We start from the raw sequence: 21,820 nt of genomic DNA on the forward strand, positions 1-21,820 counted from the left end.
TGCTCTCTGTATATTGACAGATTCTGCATATAGACATAATGGCTTTGTCTACAGTACGAGCTGGGTTGTGATTCCTAGCTCGTATACACATACTCATGCTAGCTTGATGAGAACTTGTGGGAGTATAAATAGTGGAGCTGTGGTAGCACAGGCAGTGGCAGCCATGCTAAGTACATACCCACACAATTCAGGCAGGCTTATACTCAGCATGGCTACACCATGCTGCTACTGTCTGTGCTACTTGCAGCTAGCACTTGTATGTGTACTCAAGCTGGGAATCACCCCTTGCTTATAAGATAGACATAGCCAATGTAGTAATTTTAAACCATTTTATCATGTTCATGACGTACTAATGTGAGTCACTGCTGTATATGTACAGCTTTCATACTGTTAAAGAGGAATCCACCAGCAGCTCTACACAGTCTTTGGACTGTGACTCACAGATTGGCTGAGAGTCCAATCAGCAGCTACAGTCCTCTGGGTATGAGCAACATTTCTTCCTAAGGATACAACTAAAGTCTTGTTCAGAAGGGCCTAGTTTTAGGGGGAGGGAGGTTTTGCTAGCTATTTATTTTCCTCTGTTATTTCTGGGATTGTCAATTAATCGCAGTTAACTCACACGATTAACTCAAAAAAATTAATTGTGATTAATCGCAGTTTTAATTACACTGTTAATCAATAGAATACCAGTTGAAATGTATTAAATATTTTGGATGTTTTTCTACATTTTCACATATGTTGTGTTCTGTGTTGTAATTAAAATCAAATTGTATATTCTTTTTATTACAAAAGTTTGCACTGTGAAATGATAAACAAAAGAAATAGTATTTTTCAATTCACCTCATACAAGTACTGTAGTGCAATCTCTTTGCTGTGAAAGTGCAATTTACAAATGTAGATTGTTGAGTGCAGTTATGTAACAAAAAAAAATGTAAAACTTCAGAGCCTACAAGTCCACTCAGTCCTACTTCTTGTTCAGCCAATTGCTAAGACAAACAAGTTTGTTTACATTTACAGGAGATAATGCTGCCCTCTTCTTAGTTACAATGTCACCAGAAAGTGAGAACAGGTGTTTGCATGGCACTTTTGTAGCCGGCATTGCAAGGTATTTACGTGCTGAACATTCATATGCCCCTTCATGCTTCAGCCACCATTCCAGAGGACATGCTTCTATGCTGATGATGCTCATTAAAAAAATGTGTTAATTAAATTTGTGACTGAACTCCTTGGGGGAGAATTGCATGTCCCCTGCTCTGTTTTATCCACATTCTGCCATATATTTCATGTGATAGCAGTCTCGGATGATGACCCAGCCCATGTTGTTCATTTTAAGGACACTTTCATTGCAGATTTCACAAAACACAAAGAAGGTACCAATGTGAGATTTCTAAAGATAGCTAAAGCACTCGACTCAAGGTGTAAGAATCTGAAATGTCTTCCAAAATCTGAGTGGGATGAGGTGTGGAACATGCTTTCAGAAGTCTTAAAAGAGCAACATTCCGATGCGGAAACTACAGAACCCAAACCACCAAAAAAGAAAATCAATCTTCTGCTGGTGACATCTGACTCAGATAATGACAATGAGCATGCGCACTGCTTTGGATGGTTATCGAGCAGAACCCGTCATCAGCATGGACACAACCCCTAGAATGGTGGTTGAAGCATGAAGGGACATATGAATCTTCAGTGCATCTGGCATGTAAATATCTTGCGATGCCAGCTACAGTTGTGCCAGGCGAACACCCGTTCACACTTTCAGGTGACATTGTGAACAAGAAGCGGGCAGCACTATCTCCTGCAAATATAAACAAACTTGTTTGTCTGAGCGATTGGCTGAACAAGAAATAGGACTAAGTTAGTGGTTCTCAAACTTTTGTACTGGTGACCCCTTTCACATAGCAAGCCTCTGAATGCGGCCCCCCCTTATAAATTAAAAACACATTTTTATATATTTAAACCATTATAAATGCTGGAGGCAAAGCAGGGTTTGGGATGGAGGCTGACAGCTCGCAACCCCCATATAATAACCTCACAACCCCCTGAGGTGTCCCAACCCCCAGTTTGAGAACACCTGGACTGAGTGGACTTGCATGCTCTAAAATTTTACATTGTTTTATTTTTGGATTCAGGTTTTTTGTACATAATTCTATATTTGTAAGTTCAACTTTCATGATAAAGAGATTGCATTACAGTATTTGTTTTAGGTGAATTGGAAAAATACTATTTCTTTTGTTTTTTTTACAGTGCATATACTTGTAATCAAAAATAAATATAAAGTGAGCACTGTACACTTTGTATTTTGTGTTGTAATTGAAATCAGTATATTTGAAAATTTAGAAAACATCCAAAAATATTTAAATAAATGGTATTGTATTATTGTTTAATAGTGTGATTAATCGTGGTTAATATTTTTAAGCACTTGACAGCCCTAGTTATTTCTTAATCCATTGTTAAACATTGCCTCCCATAACTGCCTGTAGGGAAGATAGAGCTACTACTTGAGAGCCCAGGCGCTGGATCTGTTCTGATAGATTTAGTGAGGAGTGTGCAACATATGCTCAGCCAAGAAGCTGTAGGGCATTTCTGACAGCCTGCTTAAATTGGCTTTTAGCTCCTCTTCTTTCTCCCCCACTTTCCTGTCCTGTGCTGTGGGCACTGATTTTTGTGCTGTCGTGTTTGATAATATCTGCTGAAAGGGAGGGGTGGAATGTTTAGGGCTACAGAAGGCTTTCAGGTACTGCCAGTTCTTTAGAAATTCATGCAGCAGTTTAGATTGTTTCCTTCTAGTTTGGAGTTTGCTACTCATCCTAGCTGGCCGTTCTCTTTCCCCTCACAGAAAGATGCATGTGTTTATTAGAACAGAGCTAAAAATGGGAAAATACAAGACATTTGAAATAGTAGGATCGCTCCTACACGCTTGAGTTGAGGGATTTACATCGCCTGTCAGATGTGACTAGATCTGCATTACAGAGGCTTCTTGCATGAATGTGAGCTGCCACTCTTATAGCAAGCTAAGTCAGTGAATTGCATCATAAACAGACCTGCATTTTTGTTTGACAACACCAAATAGGGATTGCAAAGCCAAGTTGTTCACATTAAATAAGGAAGGGGTGTGAAGGACAGTTACCTAATAATAGAGACAGGTATGTATAGATTCTCCTTGCAGTAGTCTCCATGAGAAGAGAAGAAAGAAAAAAGAAAAAAAAAAAAAGCTTAAATCTACCTATAGCCTTTGCATCAGGGAAGAAGCATTATTAGAGTGAGTCTGCAAATTTTCCTCAGCACTTCACAGCTTGCTTTTCCATGGGACCAGTCACTGGCACCCACTTTCCAAAGAGCAGAGGGTCAAGCACCCACCTGCTCTTTGGAAAGTCGGCACCTGTGACTGCTCTGCCCTGGCCCTGCCCCCACTCCACCCCTTCCCCCAAAGCCCCACCCCGCCTCTTCCCGCCCCCACTTAGGGTGACCAGATAGCAACTGTGAAAAATCAGGACGGGGTTGGGGGTTAATAGGCACCTATATAAGAAAAAGCCCCAAATGTCGGGACTGTCCCTATAAAATCAGCACATCTGGTCACTCTACCCCCGCTCCACCCCCAGTCTGCCTCTTCCTGCCCAGTTCCGCCCCCTCTCCTGAGCTTGCCGCGTCCTCGCTCCTCCCCCCTCCCTCTCAGCCTCTTGCATGCCGTGAAACAGCTACTGTTCTTCGAGTGGTATCCCTGTGGATGCTCCACTCTAGGTGTTGATGCGTCCCGGTGCCGGAGATCGGAGATTTCTCGCAGCAGTACTCGGTCGGGGTGAGGGCGCGCACAGGGGTCATCTCGTGCAGCCATTGGCACCTCCTGTAGCGCGCACTGCCCTGACCGTCCCCTCAGTTACTTGTCAACTGTCCTCGGCTGGGCAGTGCTCTCCTTGATGCTTTCTGGGGGCGGGGGAACAACCAAAGTTAAAAGTTAGATAGGAACTTCTTTTTAGTCTCAAAAAGAACAAGAGTACTTGTGGCACCTTAGAGACTAACAAATTTATTCGAGCATAAGCTTCGTGGGCTACTGCCCACTTCTTCGGATGCATGACACTGACTCAAAAAAAAATTTTTTTTGCATGCTTTGCAGGAATACATGGTTTACAGGAAACATACCTACATGAGATTGGATGGTTCTTCAAAGATCTCTGAAAGAAGGGACATGGTAGCTGACTTTCAGAACAGGTAATCTGTTTATAAAAGCAATGGATTAAGCATTTGAGAAATGTTAAGTAAACTAAGTCACCGTCTCAAAAGGCTTACATACTAAATAGAAAATGTATGTATGGAGGGAAAGGGATGAGATGTATGGAAATCAGTCTGAATTGACCAGTGAAGTTTAGCTAACATCATGGAAGTTCATGCTTTTTATTTTTCTCTCTTTTTGTTTGTTGTTTGTTTGTTTTTAATTTCAAGTTAACCTTGATTAATTGAAAGTCTCACTGAACATGTGACGCCTTCAAATACATGGCATTTGGTTAACCAGGATTTCTAATCCTGTGGCGCTTAGGAGCGCCACAGGGCTGAAACTAAGCTTCTGTGAAATACAGTAGCACAAAGCAACTCTACAGTACCAGAAAATCTGTCCTTACTTGTCTTGAATATGGCCTTGTCTATAGAGAATCCCAGTGGAATGAAATGGTAGTATGTGGTGTACTATATGTTCTTTGGAGTGACATTCTGAGAGTTAAATTGAAATCACAGATGTGATTTTGAGCTTTCGAAATAGGCCTCAGTCTCTTAAGTGCAGTATGTTTCATAGAAGGGCAAAGAAATAAACTATATTCTCTTAGGCAGTAGGGCTCTACTTACCAATTTTGATGTTAAGCTATAGGAACTGAGTTATGTAGGGCCAGTCCATTGTAATGAAGCAAAGTTCTAACCAGCCCTCTTAGGTTACACTAGCACAAAAAGAAGGGATATGGAGTCTGTCTCACCTTATTACAGGGTTACATATCTGTTGCACAACTTCATCTCCATCAATGCATATTATACCCACTATCTGTATTTATATTTACTAACTCAAGTTCCCTCATGTAGTCATTGGGATGTAACTTGCTAAGATGTTGCTGTGACAAATAGTCCCACAGTCTGAGATGATGTGATGTTTATTGGTAAAACAACCTTGTGAATGAATTGTTAACCACTGAGAACAAAATCAGTATCCTTTCACAGCAATAGGATTTATAAAATACTGTTGGTTTCCATCTGCCAAGGGATAAAAAATACAGGTTCTAGAGTACAGGATGGTCTTTGTGCTAGCCTTGTCAGAGTGGAATTGCAGTTTGAAGGTGGAGCGGATCTACATGTGAACTCTTTGGTTTTGAAAATAAAACCAAGCATCAATGTCTTTGAGGCAAAAGGACTTGGAGGGATTGTGTGCTATGTAGAGACTATTAGGTAAGCCTCCCTGAGCAGGAATATTTGAAAAGGGCAAACGTGTGCAAATCTTCAAGAAAAGTGAGATGGAAATACACTACCTAATATTTAATTGATTCCAGCAGTCAAAACAGGTTTCCAACTGGTTATGATCTCCTCTCTAGAATTCTAACACTTCTTCCTATAAGAAGTTCAGCACATTATTTTTATTAATGAATAGAACATCTATCAAGAAAAATAATCATTTCAGCTAGAAATTCCTTTGATATAAAGGTCAGCCAGTCTAAACAAGAATTCCTATAAAAAACTATTTAAATTCCCCTTGTGCAGTATTTATTTGTGAGGAATAAGTCCAGGAAAAAGTCTGACTGAGACTAAAGGCTGTTCTGCAGGATGTCCTGGCAGAACACTGTTAACACACAACTATAGAACTACGATACATTCATAAGGTCTATAGTAAAATCCTCCCTCTCTCCCTTCCCTCTGACATTTCCAGAAAAGGATACTTGGACCTTTCAAAACTGAAGATTTCATGCATCATCCTATTATTGATATCACATAAATAGTCATTCAGCTTCAAAATGTTTTACAATAATTCACTACTGTAACCTTACGACATTCTTGCGAAATAGATAAGTAATGTTATCTGCATTTTACAGATAAGGAAAATGAAGAAAACAGACTGTAGTTTGTCGCTCAAGATCAGTGTCACAGCTACGGCTAGAATTCAGGAGTTCTTAGATCCTAGACTTATGCTCAGGCGACTAGATCTTGCCTTTTTCTTTCATGCTGCCAAGACAGTATAGTATAAGCCAAGACAGCTGGAAAATCAGATTGTTCCTTTTATTAAAAAATAAAATAAAATAAAATTGTTGGGACCTTGAAGAAAACATTCAGTTTAGGAACAATTTTTTATCTACGTAATATTTTCTGAGTTCCTCTTCCTTTATTCTTTACCAATAAGATATTTATAGTTAGACAGGATCTTTTGAGTTCATCAGCTTCTGTTCATTTCGCCACTTGACATCCTAATCTTAGATTTACAGGTGGCTCTATGAAAATGTTTGTGAAACTACAGATCAGGAATCATGACTTCAGAGGGTGAATGAGTAACATGGACCAGATGAACACGTCCTATGTTGTAATCAAGTATAAGAAGCCTCCACTATGTTTTTAAAAGAACATTCCGTTGTATGAATAGCTGCAGTCACAGGTGTCTTTAAGCATCACTGAACTGTATTTTAACTCCCTTTCTTTCTCTCCCTCTCCACTCACCCCTTTTTCTCAAACCATCCAATGGGAGTTAGGTGCCTAAATACCTGTAAAAGCCTCCTGGGGGTTTCTTTTCTAGCTCGTTATATAGTGTAATGTTTGTAATGATGACATAAACTAAGCAGATTTTTTTTTCTTCTCTTCCTGTCTGCAGGAATGATATCTTTGTGTTCCTGTTAAGCACAAGAGCTGGAGGATTGGGCATTAACCTCACAGCTGCAGATACGGTAGGTGGATAGCTTAGTATAGTAACACCAGATCTCAAGACCTATGTCTGTAGAAGGTTAGTTAGCTTGCTGGTATTTTGGTTAATTTCAGTTGTAACTGTTCTCTTGTTTTATCCTGCCTTCACATATCCCAAACATCCTTTTCTCTTAAGCTTTCCCTACCTTACTTTTCCTCTATTCTGTAGCAAAACTGATAGCCTTGTCTGTGTGAAACTCTGAGCTGTCTCATCCATGTTTTTTTTAAATACCACCATTCTTATCAAGAAACTGTATTAACTTATTGATTCCACTCATATCTGGGAAACATTACTGCAGTTTGTGGCATGTATGAGAAATAAAGGAACAGTTTGTAGACAATTGCACACCTACAGCATTGGATCTGTGAGATCTTGGAGACAGCCCTACCCCTAAGAGTTTTTAATGTCTGCTTTATGGGTGAACCTAGAATGTAACTGAATGACACTGGGAGCTTACAAATAGTAGATACAGGTCTGTCTCATCTTACGCGGGGGTTCCGTTCCGCGGTTAGCGCGTAAAGCGAATACCACATATAGCCAAAACCCCATTGAGTTCAATGGCAGGTGAAATCGCCCACACTACAGGTATAGTATTAAAACTGTTGTTTTTCTCTTTTTTGTTTTTTGTTTTTGCCGACCGCGTAAAGTTGAAATTGTGCATGTTAAATGCGCGTAAGATGCGACAGACCTGTAATACATTTTCACAATGGATTGTACTTTACCACTGGACAATTTAAACTTAAGCTTCAGTAGTAAAAGAATATGGTAACCTACCTCAGCAAAATTATTACAGCACTGTCCATTTTAAAAGCATTTGTGAAGTCAGAGAATGGGCAGAGCAGCCAATAAGCCAGGCTGTAGTACTTGTTGAATCTGTCAGTAGATTAGTACGACTCTGGCAATACAATTTAAGAATAATGGGTCAACTTTCCATTTCATGTCTACACCATATCAGATGGCTCTGTATGAACTGCTGTTGGATCACTTTAATTCACCTTTTAGGACTTTAAAATTGGCAGTTGTTGAGTTTCAGTGGCTTTTTTTCTGAGATTATAAAAATTAATTCAAAAAGTATGCACTGCTAAAAGAGAAGTAGAAAAGAAGAGAGATAATGTTGGCATTCAAGAGGGCATAGACTGAGTATCTTCTAAAAGGTGCTATACAACTTGCAGGATAAATCAAAGAAAATGGAATTATTGCTGGGGCTTTTTCCCACCAAGTGTATGTACAGAAAGATATTTCACGTGTCAAATATATATGTCACTATAACTGAGAATCTTGCCATAATCCATCACCCAGCTGAGTTTAATAGGATAAAAAAAGAATGTGCAATAAGTAAACAAAGAAATAAGCACAGCAGTCACATTAATTAACATAGTGAGCACATTTTGAGCCTTCCAAGCAACAGTTGGGACTTGCCTGGCTGTACAGCATTTTTTCAGTGAAATACATTAAAAACTTGTTTTGGTGTTTGTCTTTTGTTTATTCTTTCACTCTGATAAACTTAAGTTTTAGAATGTCTGTTAAGTATCTGTTTGAGACTAACTTTAGTAAATAATGCATGGAATTGAAATCTATTAAATTAAAGGCATTACATTTAAAATGGATGAAAGGAACTATATTTTAATTAACCAATGGAATTTGCTGCTACAGGATCTTAAGTTTCCAAAAAAAGGTGACGCTTTAAAAAAATACGAATAAGAGCACAATTATAAATTACTGAGGGTAAGAACTACAAAGATTTCCTACCCTAATGCTTCAGAACATTAGATCGCCACCAGCCAAGATCAGGAAAACATTTCTCCTTCCATTTACCCATGGTATAATATTGCACAATTGTATAGGTGAATTGCAGGGGAGAGGTGTCTTCTGTTGAAGCATCTGTCATTAACTACTGAGACAGGATACCGGACCATATGAATCATTGATCTGTTCCAATGCTTGTAATCTTTTTAGTTTGTGTATGCTTAGATTTGACAGCAAGTGAGACTGGCTGTTGGTCTCAGAAAGGCAGCAGGCTTCTGAGCCTAAAATCTCCATACCATCTCCCTTTTTCAACCTGTCTGTCCCCATTTGTAGCCTCTTAAAGAAATGAGAACAAAGCAAGCACCCACAGGGTTACCTGTACAAACAAAGATGGATGGATGTCAGACACTTTCACATTGTTTGGTATAACCAATATAGTTCTTAATTTGGGGTATTTTGAACTGGAATTTTGAGATTTATAGGTAGATATGGATACATTTTTTGTCATGGTAAAATTAAGCAAAATTCTTGGAACAGTGATGGTAAAAATGTACAAAATCAGGGTATGGTGGGGGAGGAGGCTGAAGCCCAAGGGGGGCTGGGGCACTGAGAGTCCAAGCCCCACTGCTGCCGGGGGCTGACAGTCCAAGCCCCACTGCCGCCTGGGGCTGGAGCTGAGTCTGAGGCAAAGAAGTCACGGAAGTCTGTTAAAGTCATAGAATCCATGACCTCCATGACCAAATCGTATCTTTGCTGATAGACTACTCTCTTGCTATGGTTATAGTGTTCTTCTAAAACATGAAAGGGCTTGCACTGTGAAATTAAGAATGATTGACCTAGATTTTCTGCAACTTTATTCTGTTACACTAAGGATTTATTTGGGAGATTCCAAAGTTGCATATTTCAAAGGCCAAAGAAGAGGCTGTATATCAACAGAAGCACAAAGAGCTTCACATGACTTGAAAACAAGGAGTTCTTGCCTGTTTTTATTGAGTCCATTTAATCTGTTTTTCTTTTGGGTTTATTGAAGATACTGTCTTCTGAATTTGAATTAGGGCAACTATATTTTGATATATAAAATACTTGCTCTGAATAGTCATCTTTACTCCTCCTCTAAATGTACAAATCCATTTACCCTTTACATGTTGGTCAATTCTGTTCTGCTAATGGGATGATGGTAGCTACTGCTAGTGTTCTGGGAAAACCTTGATAGGCAACTTTGTGCCAGATGTTTCTGCTCCCACCTAAGAGACAGACTGCTCAGGAGCTCCGGCTCTCTCCACTATTTTAAATCAAAAGCCTGGTGAAATTCTTCTAGTACTTCTCCCCCACCCCTTTAGATTATTCTTTGTTTTCTCTCACCACCTTCCCCCACAGCACAGAGTTGTTTTCTCTATCTAGGGAACTCGGCAACTAGCTGGTGCAAGAGGATGGCACAAGCAGAAAGTGCACAGTGCAGGGGACCCCTTTATGGGCTCTGCATAACCTTAAATATGTTGCATGCCTATAACATCTTTGGCCTCTAGATAGGGGCCAAACCCTTCAACAACAGAAAGCCATACGACCCACGTCAGCCCCCAAACCTGACATTCAGGAAGAAACCATTGCTCCCAGATCCAGCATGGCTCTCAAGTCAGCATCAGAAGACCAACAGCAGTACATGCACTTTGCAAAGAAAAACAAGAAGACTGGCAAGCAAGACAAACCTTCCTCCTACAAGGGAAAATTCTTTTGGAGCTCCTCTCTTGTAGTAGATATATGGGGAAGCAAACCTTCCACTTCCGTACCTGCAGTGACTTGCTTGGTCAGCATTTCTGGTCTTCCTGTTCCTGTGCAAGAACTCTTCCGACACCCCTCTCTCCCCGCCAGTGCAGTTGGATGGTAATACTAATGGGTCAGAGGGCGGGCACTGCCCCTACAAGATAAGGGTCACATGTGAGGCCCCATCAACCAACAATTATATTAAAGAAAACCCTCAGGCAACTCCTTCATGAAGTCAGAATCCTCCTTGGATACTTTGCCCCATGAGATTGGGAGTTTTCCAGTTAGGAGAAATCTGAAGCTGGCTCCCAGGTCAGGTCATTTGCCCACAAATTCTTCAATACCATGGTGAAATAGGTGATCCTAGCACTCCGCCTGCATCAGATTCCTGATTACAGCAAGGGAGAACTGAAACCCTCCATGCAGAAAAGGATTCCAGTATAAATTCAGAAAACAGCTAGGACTCTTCTTGTATGTGTCAGCATTAATGAGGTAATTGGATAAGAACAAGACAAGTCCATGAAAGATAGACACCTCAACAGACCATTTATGAAGCAGTAAGGATTCTAAAAGAAGAATCAATTTAATATGGAAGTGTCTTAAACTGAAAAGCTGTTGTAGCAGTAGGGTTGAAAAACCAACCACCTGATAAAAATAGGAGAGCTTCTGCAGTCTTGCATAAGCTACCTTAGTTCTTGGTTTCCTTAACATTTGGAGTGCTTCACTTTTCAATCTTAATGTTTTTTTAATGTCTGTTTTGTATGGTATATGTATGTAAAGTATTTTGGGATAAAAATGGAATATAAATTTAAGATGTCAGTTGATGTTTGTGATAGGAGCACCAAAAGATTTTTTTTTTCTGATTTGAGAGAAGAAATTGTTCTTGTACAGAAACCCTTTATATGAACTGCTCACTTAGAATGAATTTTTGCAAGCAAATCATACAGCCTCTAAAAATGGGTTTTATAATATAGATGGTGTCAGGCAACTCTTATTTTTTGCATTGTAATAAACTTTAGAATTCTGTTCATCCAAGCAAAGTATGGCAAGGTAGATAGGACTTCCTCAGTTGTTCCATAGGATTCCAAACACTAATGGTAATCAGCAATTTGAAAGCACCTGAAGTGCAGTGCAAAGGATTTTACAATCCTGTACCATGGAAGGCTTTCAGAGACTTTAGTCTGCAGTTAGCAAGTACAGCAGAATAAAGTCCCCACAGTGGCAGGTTCTTTTCTTTTCTCAATACATACATCTAAATACAAAGTGTTCTAGTCATTTTAACCCTATCTGTGCTTCTCTGATGTTCCTATGCAGGTAATTTTCTACGACAGTGACTGGAATCCAACAGTGGACCAGCAGGCCATGGACCGGGCACACAGACTGGGTCAGACGAAACAGGTCACTGTGTACCGGTTGATCTGTAAAGGCACTATTGAGGAGCGCATCTTGCAGAGGGCAAAAGAGAAGAGTGAGGTAGGAATGAAGAAGCCATCTGGAACAAGAGTGGTGTAGAGTGGATAGCAGAGAGTTCAACTGTGGAATTGTTCTGGGAAGTAGAATAGTCTCTTCAGACATACAGAGAGAGACCCATATGGGTATCTCTATGCTAAAGGGAAAAAAATAGTATCCATATTATAACAGGGGAGCTGCACTGTGTAATGTGGATAGAGCCCAGGTGGTATCATGTCATGTGGTAAACCCCTCCCCCACTGTTCTTGCTGAAAATGCCAGTTTAGACTAAATCTTATGCTGTTGTTAATCTAGGAATTCCAATTTTTCTGGTGTAGACAAACCATCATGGCACACCAACCACTAAATTCTAAAAAACTAAACCACTCTGCCTACAATTTCAAATATGTGATCTTATCTTATCAAATATGTGTAGAATTTTTTCAGAAAGTTTTGACGAAAATCAGACTCTGCGTATTTGAGATATGAAGGTTCCCAAAAGTGCTCAACATCTTGCAGAATCAAGCAATAAATGCTTTAAAACCTTGAGCCTCGCAACACCTTCAGGGAGCACATCTATACTTGCAAAAATTGGGTGCACAATTAATCGTTGTTAGTGGTAGCAGCATTGAAAGTTGTATTGCAGACGGGGCTCAGGAATTGTACCATTTTTCCTCTGGATTAGGCTTTGACTACATTAGAGCCTTCAATCAACTGTGCTTTGGTTGGTTGTATTGCAGCAATTGATGCACCGCTACTTGAGTGCATCCACATTGCCCACCGTGAATCAGTGTATGTTTTCCCCTTTGCATGCAGATTAGGGCTGCCTAACACCGAGTGGGTTGGGAGGTGGCTGTCATCTTTGACAGTTGACAAATACTCCTGATCTTTTTATACTATAGCTTCCACAGTTACCACCACCCGTGATGACTTGTGCATTTGATTTTTGTCAGTGTAGATCCACCGAGAGAGGTTAAGGGACTTGGTCATGTCCACACATTGAATTGTTGTCAAATCTAGGGTTTAGAACCCAGGCCTCCTAAAACCCTAAACCACACAGCCTCCCATGTAAGTCACTTGAAAAATAGGGATAGTAATACCTACCTCACAGGGAGGCTGAGGATTATTAATTAATATTGGTTTGGTACTGGGTTAAATTCTGCTGTTGGGTTTATCAGGATAGAATAATCATAACTTTCACCATTTTAACTAGCACCTTTTCCTAGTTAGTATTTAGTAAAGAGAAAAGAAAATAGCTCATGGTTTCTCTGTTTATATTTTCTTTACTTTTAGATCCAGCGGATGGTGATTTCAGGTGGCAATTTCAAACCAGACACCTTGAAACCCAAAGAAGTGGTCAGCCTTCTGCTGGATGATGAGGAACTCGAGAAGAAATGTATGTGCAGTGCACGTTGTTCTCCTTCTCCGTCTGTCTTGTGCTTCACTGGTTTAGAAATCTTTCCTCTCAACCTCTACAAACACATGCACCATAGATAACAACTTCTGTTTCCTGGCTTATTTTGTATCACTAATTATTTTTAGTTCAAGCTGGTTTTGTATCGCTATTGAGTGAAATGGGTGTAAGATATGTGATGGTGCAGTATAAAGTTTTTAATGTCACTTTTTTAGGATCACCATATTATTCATGAATGACAAAGCTTTGGCAAAATAAATGCTAATAAGAACTTTATATTTCAGCACACATTTGGATGTACAATGTAGATGCACATTTTGATACCACTTGAGAGAAGAATTTCCCAATAAGGCTTTTACTTTTCTGATTTCAGGGAGTTTGAATCTAGCATTACTCTTTAGGGACTTTCATTGTGTTAGTGTAATATTGCTGGGTTTTATCCAGGGCTTTTTCTAGAACCAGAGTCTTTTGTGAGATAAAGAATATTTATAGAGGGATAGGAAATAGCTTTGCAAAACTGTGATTCTTACATTACGCTTTTGCTACCTTTGTTTCCTGACAGTGCGTCAGCGTCAGGAGGAGAAGCGGCAGCAGGAGGAGACAAATCGTGTGAAAGAACGTAAACGAAAGAGGGAGAAGTATGCTGAAAAGGTACTTTGATGCAAGGATTGTGGTGGGGAAGAGTCTGAAAGGCTTTAAGCAGGGGTTCTCACAGTATTACATAGTATGGACCAAGTTTTAATACAAAGACGGTTTCATGGACATCCTCTTCTCCCATTCCCTATTATGTAACAGCCCTGTGGCAACTACAGCGATTGCTTACATATAAAAGTAATATTAGGAAAATATGTAATGTATCTTTTACTTGTATCTTTATCTGTCTTTTGATGCAACTTGCAGCTTGGAAATAATGAAGCGCTATGCGTGTATACAGCTCTCTGAACCACCAGTGATCACAGAGCCATTTGGAACCCCCTAGTTTAAAGAACTAAATGACATAATACTTTTCTGTTTTCATAGTTCATAAATCAGAGGCTTACTGATGCTGTCATCTTATCAGATTTTGTTCTGGGAGTGTACAAATGGAATGTAAATTCAATACCCGATACCAGTAAAATCTCACTATCTGAATGGCGTAATGAGAGGGGAAACAGAAATTTGTAACATCAGAATTTCATTTTCTGGCTATTTGGATTTGCATAGTCTGAATTTAAGATTTTGGAATTTGGATAATCAGAGTTTATAAGAAAGTATTTCATGCTCACTTTTAAAAAAATTTTGAAATCAAAATCCTCTAACTCTTCAGTAGCGGAAATGCTGATACCTCATTCAAGCCATATTAAAAAACCTTACTAAATCTAATGTATGAGCTCCTGGTGCATCTGGTGCCATGTCCTCCAAAAAAATCCCAACATGCCTTATTGGTAAATGCCATGCATGGCCTTTATCTTGTTATATTGCACTGGATGGTGGGCTTCCCAGTTTACTTGCACCATTGCTTCTTCCTTAATGTGTTTTCAGTCCTTGTATTACTGGTTTGTTTTGCTTATCTGCAGAAGAAAAAGGAAGATGAGTTGGATGGCAAGAGAAGGAAAGAGGGCATGAACCTGGTGATCCCATTTGTTCCGTCTGCTGATAACTCCAACCTTTCTGCTGATGGGGATGACTCATTCATTAGTGTGGACTCTGCCATGCCCAGCCCCTTCAGTGAGGTGAGACTGTCTTTAAACCATCTCCTTAGTCTCGTGGTCTTTAGAACTCTTGCTTTCTGCTCTCTAGCTAGAGTGGAACCGGTGTACTATTAGGGAACCAGAGATGTCTTAACCTAATATTGACCCATGAGTTCAAACCAGTCTATCTAAAATGTAGACGCTAAAATAATCTTCCCCTTCCACTTCTCTGATGATCTCATCATTGTGTCTCTTTCACTGACTCTGTCTTTTTCTACGTCAAGCCCTTCCTCTTTACCTTCAGACTCTGCATAGCGCCACTCCTGCCTGCATTCTAGCTTCTTTCCTCCTACTCTCCCCTTCCTCATCTTTATGTTCTCTTCACATTTGTGACTTTGTACCTTTTTTCTTATCACCACTTCCCATGCCTGGAATAGTCTCTCTTTTTGTGAACCAAGCAACTTCCCTCTCTTCCTTCAAATACCTCCTCAGAGCTCAGTTTCTTTGTGTAATCATCCATCACTAGTCTCTCCTAGAGCTCTTTCTTCTCCCTCATGTGTTTCTGGTCCTTAATTGTTGTGTTCTCTAATTTAAACAAACATACCTTACAGCACAGATCTTGTCTTCCTTCATGTTTTTAAAGAGCCATGTTCTTCTGTAGTACTAAATACATATTATTGTTTTTATACCAGGTTGAGTTAATAAATAAAAATAAGTAATATATGGAGATATACCTATCTCATAGAACTGGAAGGGACCCTGAAAGGTCATTAAGTCCAGCCCCCTGCCTTCACTAGCAGGACCAAGTACTGATTTTGCCCCAGATTCTTAAGTGGCCCCCTCAAGGATTGAACTCACAACCCTGGGTTTAGCAGGCCAATGCTCAAACCACTGAGCTATCCCTCCCCCCATAATAATTAATTAGTTAATTAAGATCCTTCACTCATTACTAAAAGATTTTGATTAGCAGTAGTGGTGGAGCAGAGAACAGGATTCTCAACCTTTCTCCTTCAGAAGTGGGTGCTCTCTTGAGGGTAATCTGCATGGGAATCAACAAGGTTGAATGAAGAGGAAATAAAGGTTCTCTTTGGATCTCTGCCAAATCCCTGAATCTCCCATTTTTAAAGTTAGCATGTATTTTAGTTCAGAGTTGAACATTAAACATGGGCTGGAGAGAGAATTTAATTTTGCACTGTGTGTAAGTAGAGGACATGGTGTGGTGAGACAGGATATATATCATGTTTCCTGTCTTGCATTGAGAGCGAGCCAGGGCTAGCTGTCATTTAATTGCCTGGTAGTAAAATGCTCTTTAATCTAGTTGCACCTTTTCTAAAGTTCTTAGCATGCTTTTACCTTTGCTGTAAACAAGCTGATGGGTTTTGTCGCTGTGCTGTCTAGATCTCCATCAGCAGCGAGTTGCATATGGGGTCTATCCCTCCTGATGAAAGTAGCAGTGACATGCTGGTGATTGTGGATGATCCAGCCTCTTCAGCACCACAGTCAAGGGCCACAAACTCTCCTGCTTCCATCACTGGCTCAGTCTCAGATACCATGAATGGTCAGTACTCTTCACTTACCCTAATACTTACAAGGAGTAGTCAAGCCTGGACTTTGTATATCTACATAATATAGCCGTTTTACCCCCACTTTATGCCTGCCTTGTAGGATTTAGTGAGGGGTGAAAAGGTGTAAGAAAAAGAGTTCTTTCTCATTATGAATTTTTTTCAGCGTTGGCAGATAGTATCATCTACTGATGTATTCAATCATCCATCATGCTTTACCATTCCCATGATATGTAATACAAGTGTTTTTTGTTCCTGTGATGTCCATTCCCCTTTTTGCAATGTGTACGTATCAGCAAAGCTCACTGCTGTTACTAGACAGCTGTGTAAAGAAGTAGAATCCTCCATAGGACCATTCAGTTATATGTCTAAGCTTTTCCCTGATCTCACTGTGGCGCCCAGGGACAGGTTCTGTATTGCCTACCTTTCTGTTGTATGATTGAGCCAGCTGTAATTGCATGACATTAGCTACCATAATTCTATATTCGAAAATAATTATAGCCCTAGTTTTTGATGGGTTTCTTTACAGGTAGCAAATGGAAAAGCCAGAATATCTCCAAATAAGAGTGTTTTTTCCCTGAGATATTAAAGGAGAGTTCTCCCCTGGATTTAGTAGCGGAGCTCACAGTCATGACAGCTAATTGGAGTTAGTGAGGCGTGACTAATGAGAGGAAATTGAGGAACAAAACTTGTGTATTTGTTTTTTCATGGAGGTTGATGGTTTAGTTACTAGCAGGCTGATGTAGATGTCAGGTATGTGTGAAGTTGTATTTAACTCATGAGTCACCTTGTGTATTACAACAACTAATAATTTTCATCTCCTCCTTCGTTGTTTAAGGAATTTCAGTCCAAGATACACCTGTCACAGGGAGAGGTAATTCAAGTAGAAGCCGGGGTCGCCCTAAAGGTTCAGGCAGTGGATCCAAAGGCACGGGGAAAGGCCGGAGCCGGAAGTCAACAGCAGGAAGTGCAGCTGCAATGGCAGGCGCCAAAGCAGGGGCGGCGGCGGCCTCTGCCGCAGCATATGCAGCATACGGGTACAATGTGTCTAAAGGTAAGGGAGACTGCTACATAGAGCAAACTAAACGGTGTTTTGATGTAAGGCTGTTCAGACATCCTGCCAGGGAACAGGAATTGTATTATAGTATCTCTAGAGTCTTGTGTTCTTTCTCATTGCGATTCAGTCATGTAGCCGTACTGAATGGCATGTAATATGATGTCAGAAGATTGTGATAATACAGCAAGTTCCACCACCCCAATGCAGGGGAAATAAGAGATTGGGAGCACTACCTCTAACTCCCCTCTAGGTTTTTGCTCTTATGTTTTCTAGGCAGAAGTCTTGCTTTCCCTTGGATTACGTAGCACTTCATGCATTTCCTTCCTCTGTCAGTGAAATGGGAGTTTGTTCAGTCAGATTGGACAGCGCTGCGTACCACTGAACCATGGCTGTTGCTGTTCTTTGCGGTTGTCATGTGGTAGCTCTGTAGCTATAGCTGTAGAGCCAGAACTTCAGCCATTGAAATCAGTTGGTGCTACAGTGATTCACATCTGCTGAGCACCTGGCAAAGTGGTGTATACCAGATGGGCTATGGCTCCCTCTTAGACCTCTCTCCCTTATGTGATCAACAGGCTCAGACAATTCATAAGCATGGGGTGGTCAGTGAAAGCAAGTTGGATTAAAGAGCATGAATTAAGGGTCCGTTAATATATTCCTTTAACGTAAATGCAAGTCATAGAAGTTAAATTTTGTGTTGCTGACAAGCCACAGTGTGTGAATGGTGTGTTCACGTGGAATCTGTTTTTTTTTGTTTTGTTTTGTTTTTGTTTCCCCTGTTGCTAGGTATGTCTGCAAGCAGCCCTCTCCAGACATCAATAATTCGCCCTGCTGGACTTGCAGACTTTGGACCTTCAAGCGCCTCTTCTCCTTTGAGTTCCCCCTTGAGCAAAGGCAACAGTGTCTGTGGGACCCCAAAAAGCTTAAATCTGACCAGCACTATGATACCAGAAACCCCAGTTCGGAAACAAAGCAAAGGAGCCCACACCTCGGGTGGGCGGTAGTAAATTTGAGCCCTGGAGCTTACCTTAACCGTATTGGCTTTCAAAGTAGCCCACCCTGCCAGCAGAAGGCATGCAGATAAATGCCTGTTGCCATCCCACATGTATGTGAAAAGAAAATCACAGCACAATGGGGATGGGTGGTTTACGTGAGCACTTTGATTATGTGTATCCAAAAAAATTACTTTTGCAGATTCTGTGAGGAGTATGGATAAGGAGTGGGGTTAACTGAGAATGTTTCAGATTAGTTTTTCAATTAAGATTTACTGACACATCCTACAAGCGTGCTGTGAGAGAGATCCTGCAGCTATTTGTGTTTGTGGACACAGCAGTGTACTGTCCTTCCTCCTCTTTCAGCTTCAGATGGAGTTCAGCTCCATTCTTATTCTAAGAAATCAGTATCTGAACTTGGAGGGTATTCTATGAAGTCAGAAAAACCCTTTGCACTGAGGATCTGACAGTGCATTTGAGGGTGTGCCCATCCAGGGGAGCTGGGTGGTTGAATAGTCTGGCTTCTCTAGTGTGAATCAGTAGTGAATCTAGGGATTCTATGAAGAATTATCTGAAGACCTTGATTTCAAGGCCACGGGAAAGAAATCTCACAGTTTCCAGGGTCTGGACTCTTGTCAGCACTATGCTTTTGAATCTGTTCTAAACATCTGGCAGGAGCTGGAACCACAGTTGGACAGAATATGCTTATTTAGTGTTGCTATGTCTGCTTCACAGAGAGAAAGAAGCTTCAAGTAACTGGTTTACATTTCAAAGTCCAGGTCTGTTAGCATTGAGCATTTGCTATGTTGGATTTAACAACGATCTCTCTCATTCTGAGCTATGCTGAGCTCTTAAAAGGTGTAGGAACCATCAAGCTCTGCTTGTGTATGTTTCAAGAAGAGGGAATGCTGATGTGTAGGGGGAAGAAGTTCATTGCTATTCTTCTCATTGTGCAATTGCAGAACTTGCTGACATTGCCTTTGGGTACTGCAGCTTGCTATGCCACAAGGGGAGCAATGGGCAACTTTACTGAAACGAGGAGTGTGCCAGTCAACTCCCTGGGAAAAATGAAGTCCCCCATTCCAAGCACCTACACAGTATGTTCTTCCAGCATGTTTCCCATTTGTCAGTGATTGTCTCACACAGCAGCTTGGCTGAGTGCATTACAATGTGCAGGCACTAGTAGCCAAGCCCCATAAGATTTATAGAAGCCATTAAAGAGAACAGGAGTGCTGTCAGTGCCGCTCTGTGTCCTCATTCTCTCAGATTTCTCTTTCCCCATCCTAAATGCACAAACCTCTCTATAGCCCCTGACTTGGCTGTAAGTGTTGTCTGCATTGCACTGAGACATGGGGGTGGGGGAGCAGTTCTCCTGTCAGGCTCATTAAAATCAAATGGTTATACTACTGGGGCACTTTCATCCTTTGTGAGAGAAAGAGAAGCAAGTTATGAGTTACAGGTCTCTGCTGTGACAGCAGATGATGATTTTTTTTCATCCCCAAACCCCTTGCCTGGCATCTCACAGTGTGAAGCAAGTGCTTCTTGTGGGCTCTGCCTCAAATTTGCACACCTGAAAATAGCAGAACTGAGTTTAGTTAGATTGATTTTTAAACAGATTTGTAGGGGATAATTGGGGGGGTGTCACTTAAATTAAATCATGAAGACTTCCCCCTTCCCCTCATATTCACATGTATATATGATATTTAGAGGGAATCAGAAAAATGCCAAGCCTTTTTTCTCTTTGAATGTGCTGTCTATTTTTATAACTGAACTTGTATATATGTATAAAAAGAGACACATCTTTCTTTTACTAATTGGAGAAGAAAATCTTAAATAAATGCAGTGAGATAATTTTATGTAAATCAGAGTCTCTGTGGTTTGTACTTGTGTAGCCATATGAATGGGGTGGGGTGAGGTGAGGTAGTGAGGTGTGTGGGAGTCCGCACATCTGTGGGGATGTGTAAGTGTGTGTAGGCTTTGGAATCAGAAAGTCTGTGTTCGACCCTCTGAGCAATAGCGCACTCTAATTATTTTCCACTGTTATTGTTGTCCAATTAATTTACTGGATATGTAAATTTTATATAACTAAGCAACCTACTATGTGCAGTGCAGAGAGAACATGTACAGTACATTATAGGATAGCAGATGGATTTATTCCAAGGAAGGTCACAGATCTCGTGTTTGGAAAATGGTGGTTTAGTTCAACATGGTTGTTTCCTTTTTCAGTGCTTCAGCCCATATAGTTATTCTGCTCCAATTTTCAAATGGAGTTGTCAAGGGCTTCTTTATATGCATTTTTTATTTTTAAACTGCTAGAAAGTTATGCCAGAGATTGAAATAATGCCATAGCAGGGTAAAGAAAATGGTTATCCGTATGAGCAGAACCTTGCATATAGGAGGAGATTGCAAAGATTTATTATAATTTAATCTACAAAGGTTTAAAATGAGGATACTAGATTTGATGTAGTCAAATTAATTTTTTTTTTTTTTAAGTCTCAATGACCTGTCATGCTGTGTTAGGGAAGGTGATGGAAGCCTAATTGCTTGGGATGATTAAAGTAGACTGTGCAAACTCTAGAAGATGTATAGCAGGAACAATTATCTATCTCCCTCCCTTCATAGGCAGGGAGATAAACAGGATAACCTACACTAGGTCTACGTTACAGACCTATATCTGGGGATCACATGCATCCACGAAAGCTCATGCTCCTATACGTCTGTTAGTCTATAAGGTGCCACAGGACTTTTTGCTGCTTTTACAGACCTATATCTGTATTACTACATCGCTCAGAGGTGTGAAAAATCCACACCCCTGAGTGACATAGTCATACCAACCTAAGCCCCGGGGTAGACAGCACTATGTTGGTGGGAGAGCTTCTCCACAGCTGCCATCTCTTGTGGAAGTAGATTAACTATGCCAGTGGGAGAAGCGCTCCTGTCAGCATAGGCATGTCTTCACTTAAAATGCTGCATCAGCGCAGCTGCACTTAAGTGTAGACCTGCCTGAAGACTCTTCCACCTCTCACTCCTATGAAGGATTGTATTTTAAACTGATCAGTTCTTCTTTGTTATCATTATGTGTAATGTGAGAACAAGGATACCCTTGATGTTAGATGAGCAGTACATTTAAAGGGAATTAAAATGGATGCTGTTTTATTCAAAGTATAATTGACTTTTGGAATTCACTACTGCTGGCGATTATCAAGACAAATAGTGATGGGGCTTTTTTAAAAGGCAGCATAGTTTTATGACTGTC

At 40.4% G+C, this 21,820-nt stretch overlaps 1 protein-coding gene across 1 annotated transcript in view; it reads left to right on the forward strand.

Moving 5' to 3' along the window:
- The window catches only part of INO80 (INO80 complex ATPase subunit), a 117,122-nt gene extending 96,696 nt beyond the window's left edge, over positions 1–20,426 (forward strand). Inside the window, exons 28-36 of the mRNA XM_005284688.4 lie at positions 4,112–4,206; positions 6,827–6,899; positions 11,738–11,896; positions 13,166–13,268; positions 13,849–13,937; positions 14,843–14,998; positions 16,355–16,514; positions 17,357–17,572; positions 18,359–20,426. Coding sequence (XP_005284745.2) covers positions 4,112–4,206; positions 6,827–6,899; positions 11,738–11,896; positions 13,166–13,268; positions 13,849–13,937; positions 14,843–14,998; positions 16,355–16,514; positions 17,357–17,572; positions 18,359–18,576 — 1,269 coding nt within the window. The 3' untranslated portion in view covers positions 18,577–20,426. The remainder of the gene's footprint in view (positions 1–4,111; positions 4,207–6,826; positions 6,900–11,737; positions 11,897–13,165; positions 13,269–13,848; positions 13,938–14,842; positions 14,999–16,354; positions 16,515–17,356; positions 17,573–18,358) is intronic.
- Positions 20,427–21,820: the final 1,394 nt, after the last annotated feature.

This window comes from Chrysemys picta, chromosome 4, assembly GCF_011386835.1.
Source record: "Chrysemys picta bellii isolate R12L10 chromosome 4, ASM1138683v2, whole genome shotgun sequence".
Classification (NCBI taxonomy): domain Eukaryota; kingdom Metazoa; phylum Chordata; order Testudines; family Emydidae; genus Chrysemys; species Chrysemys picta.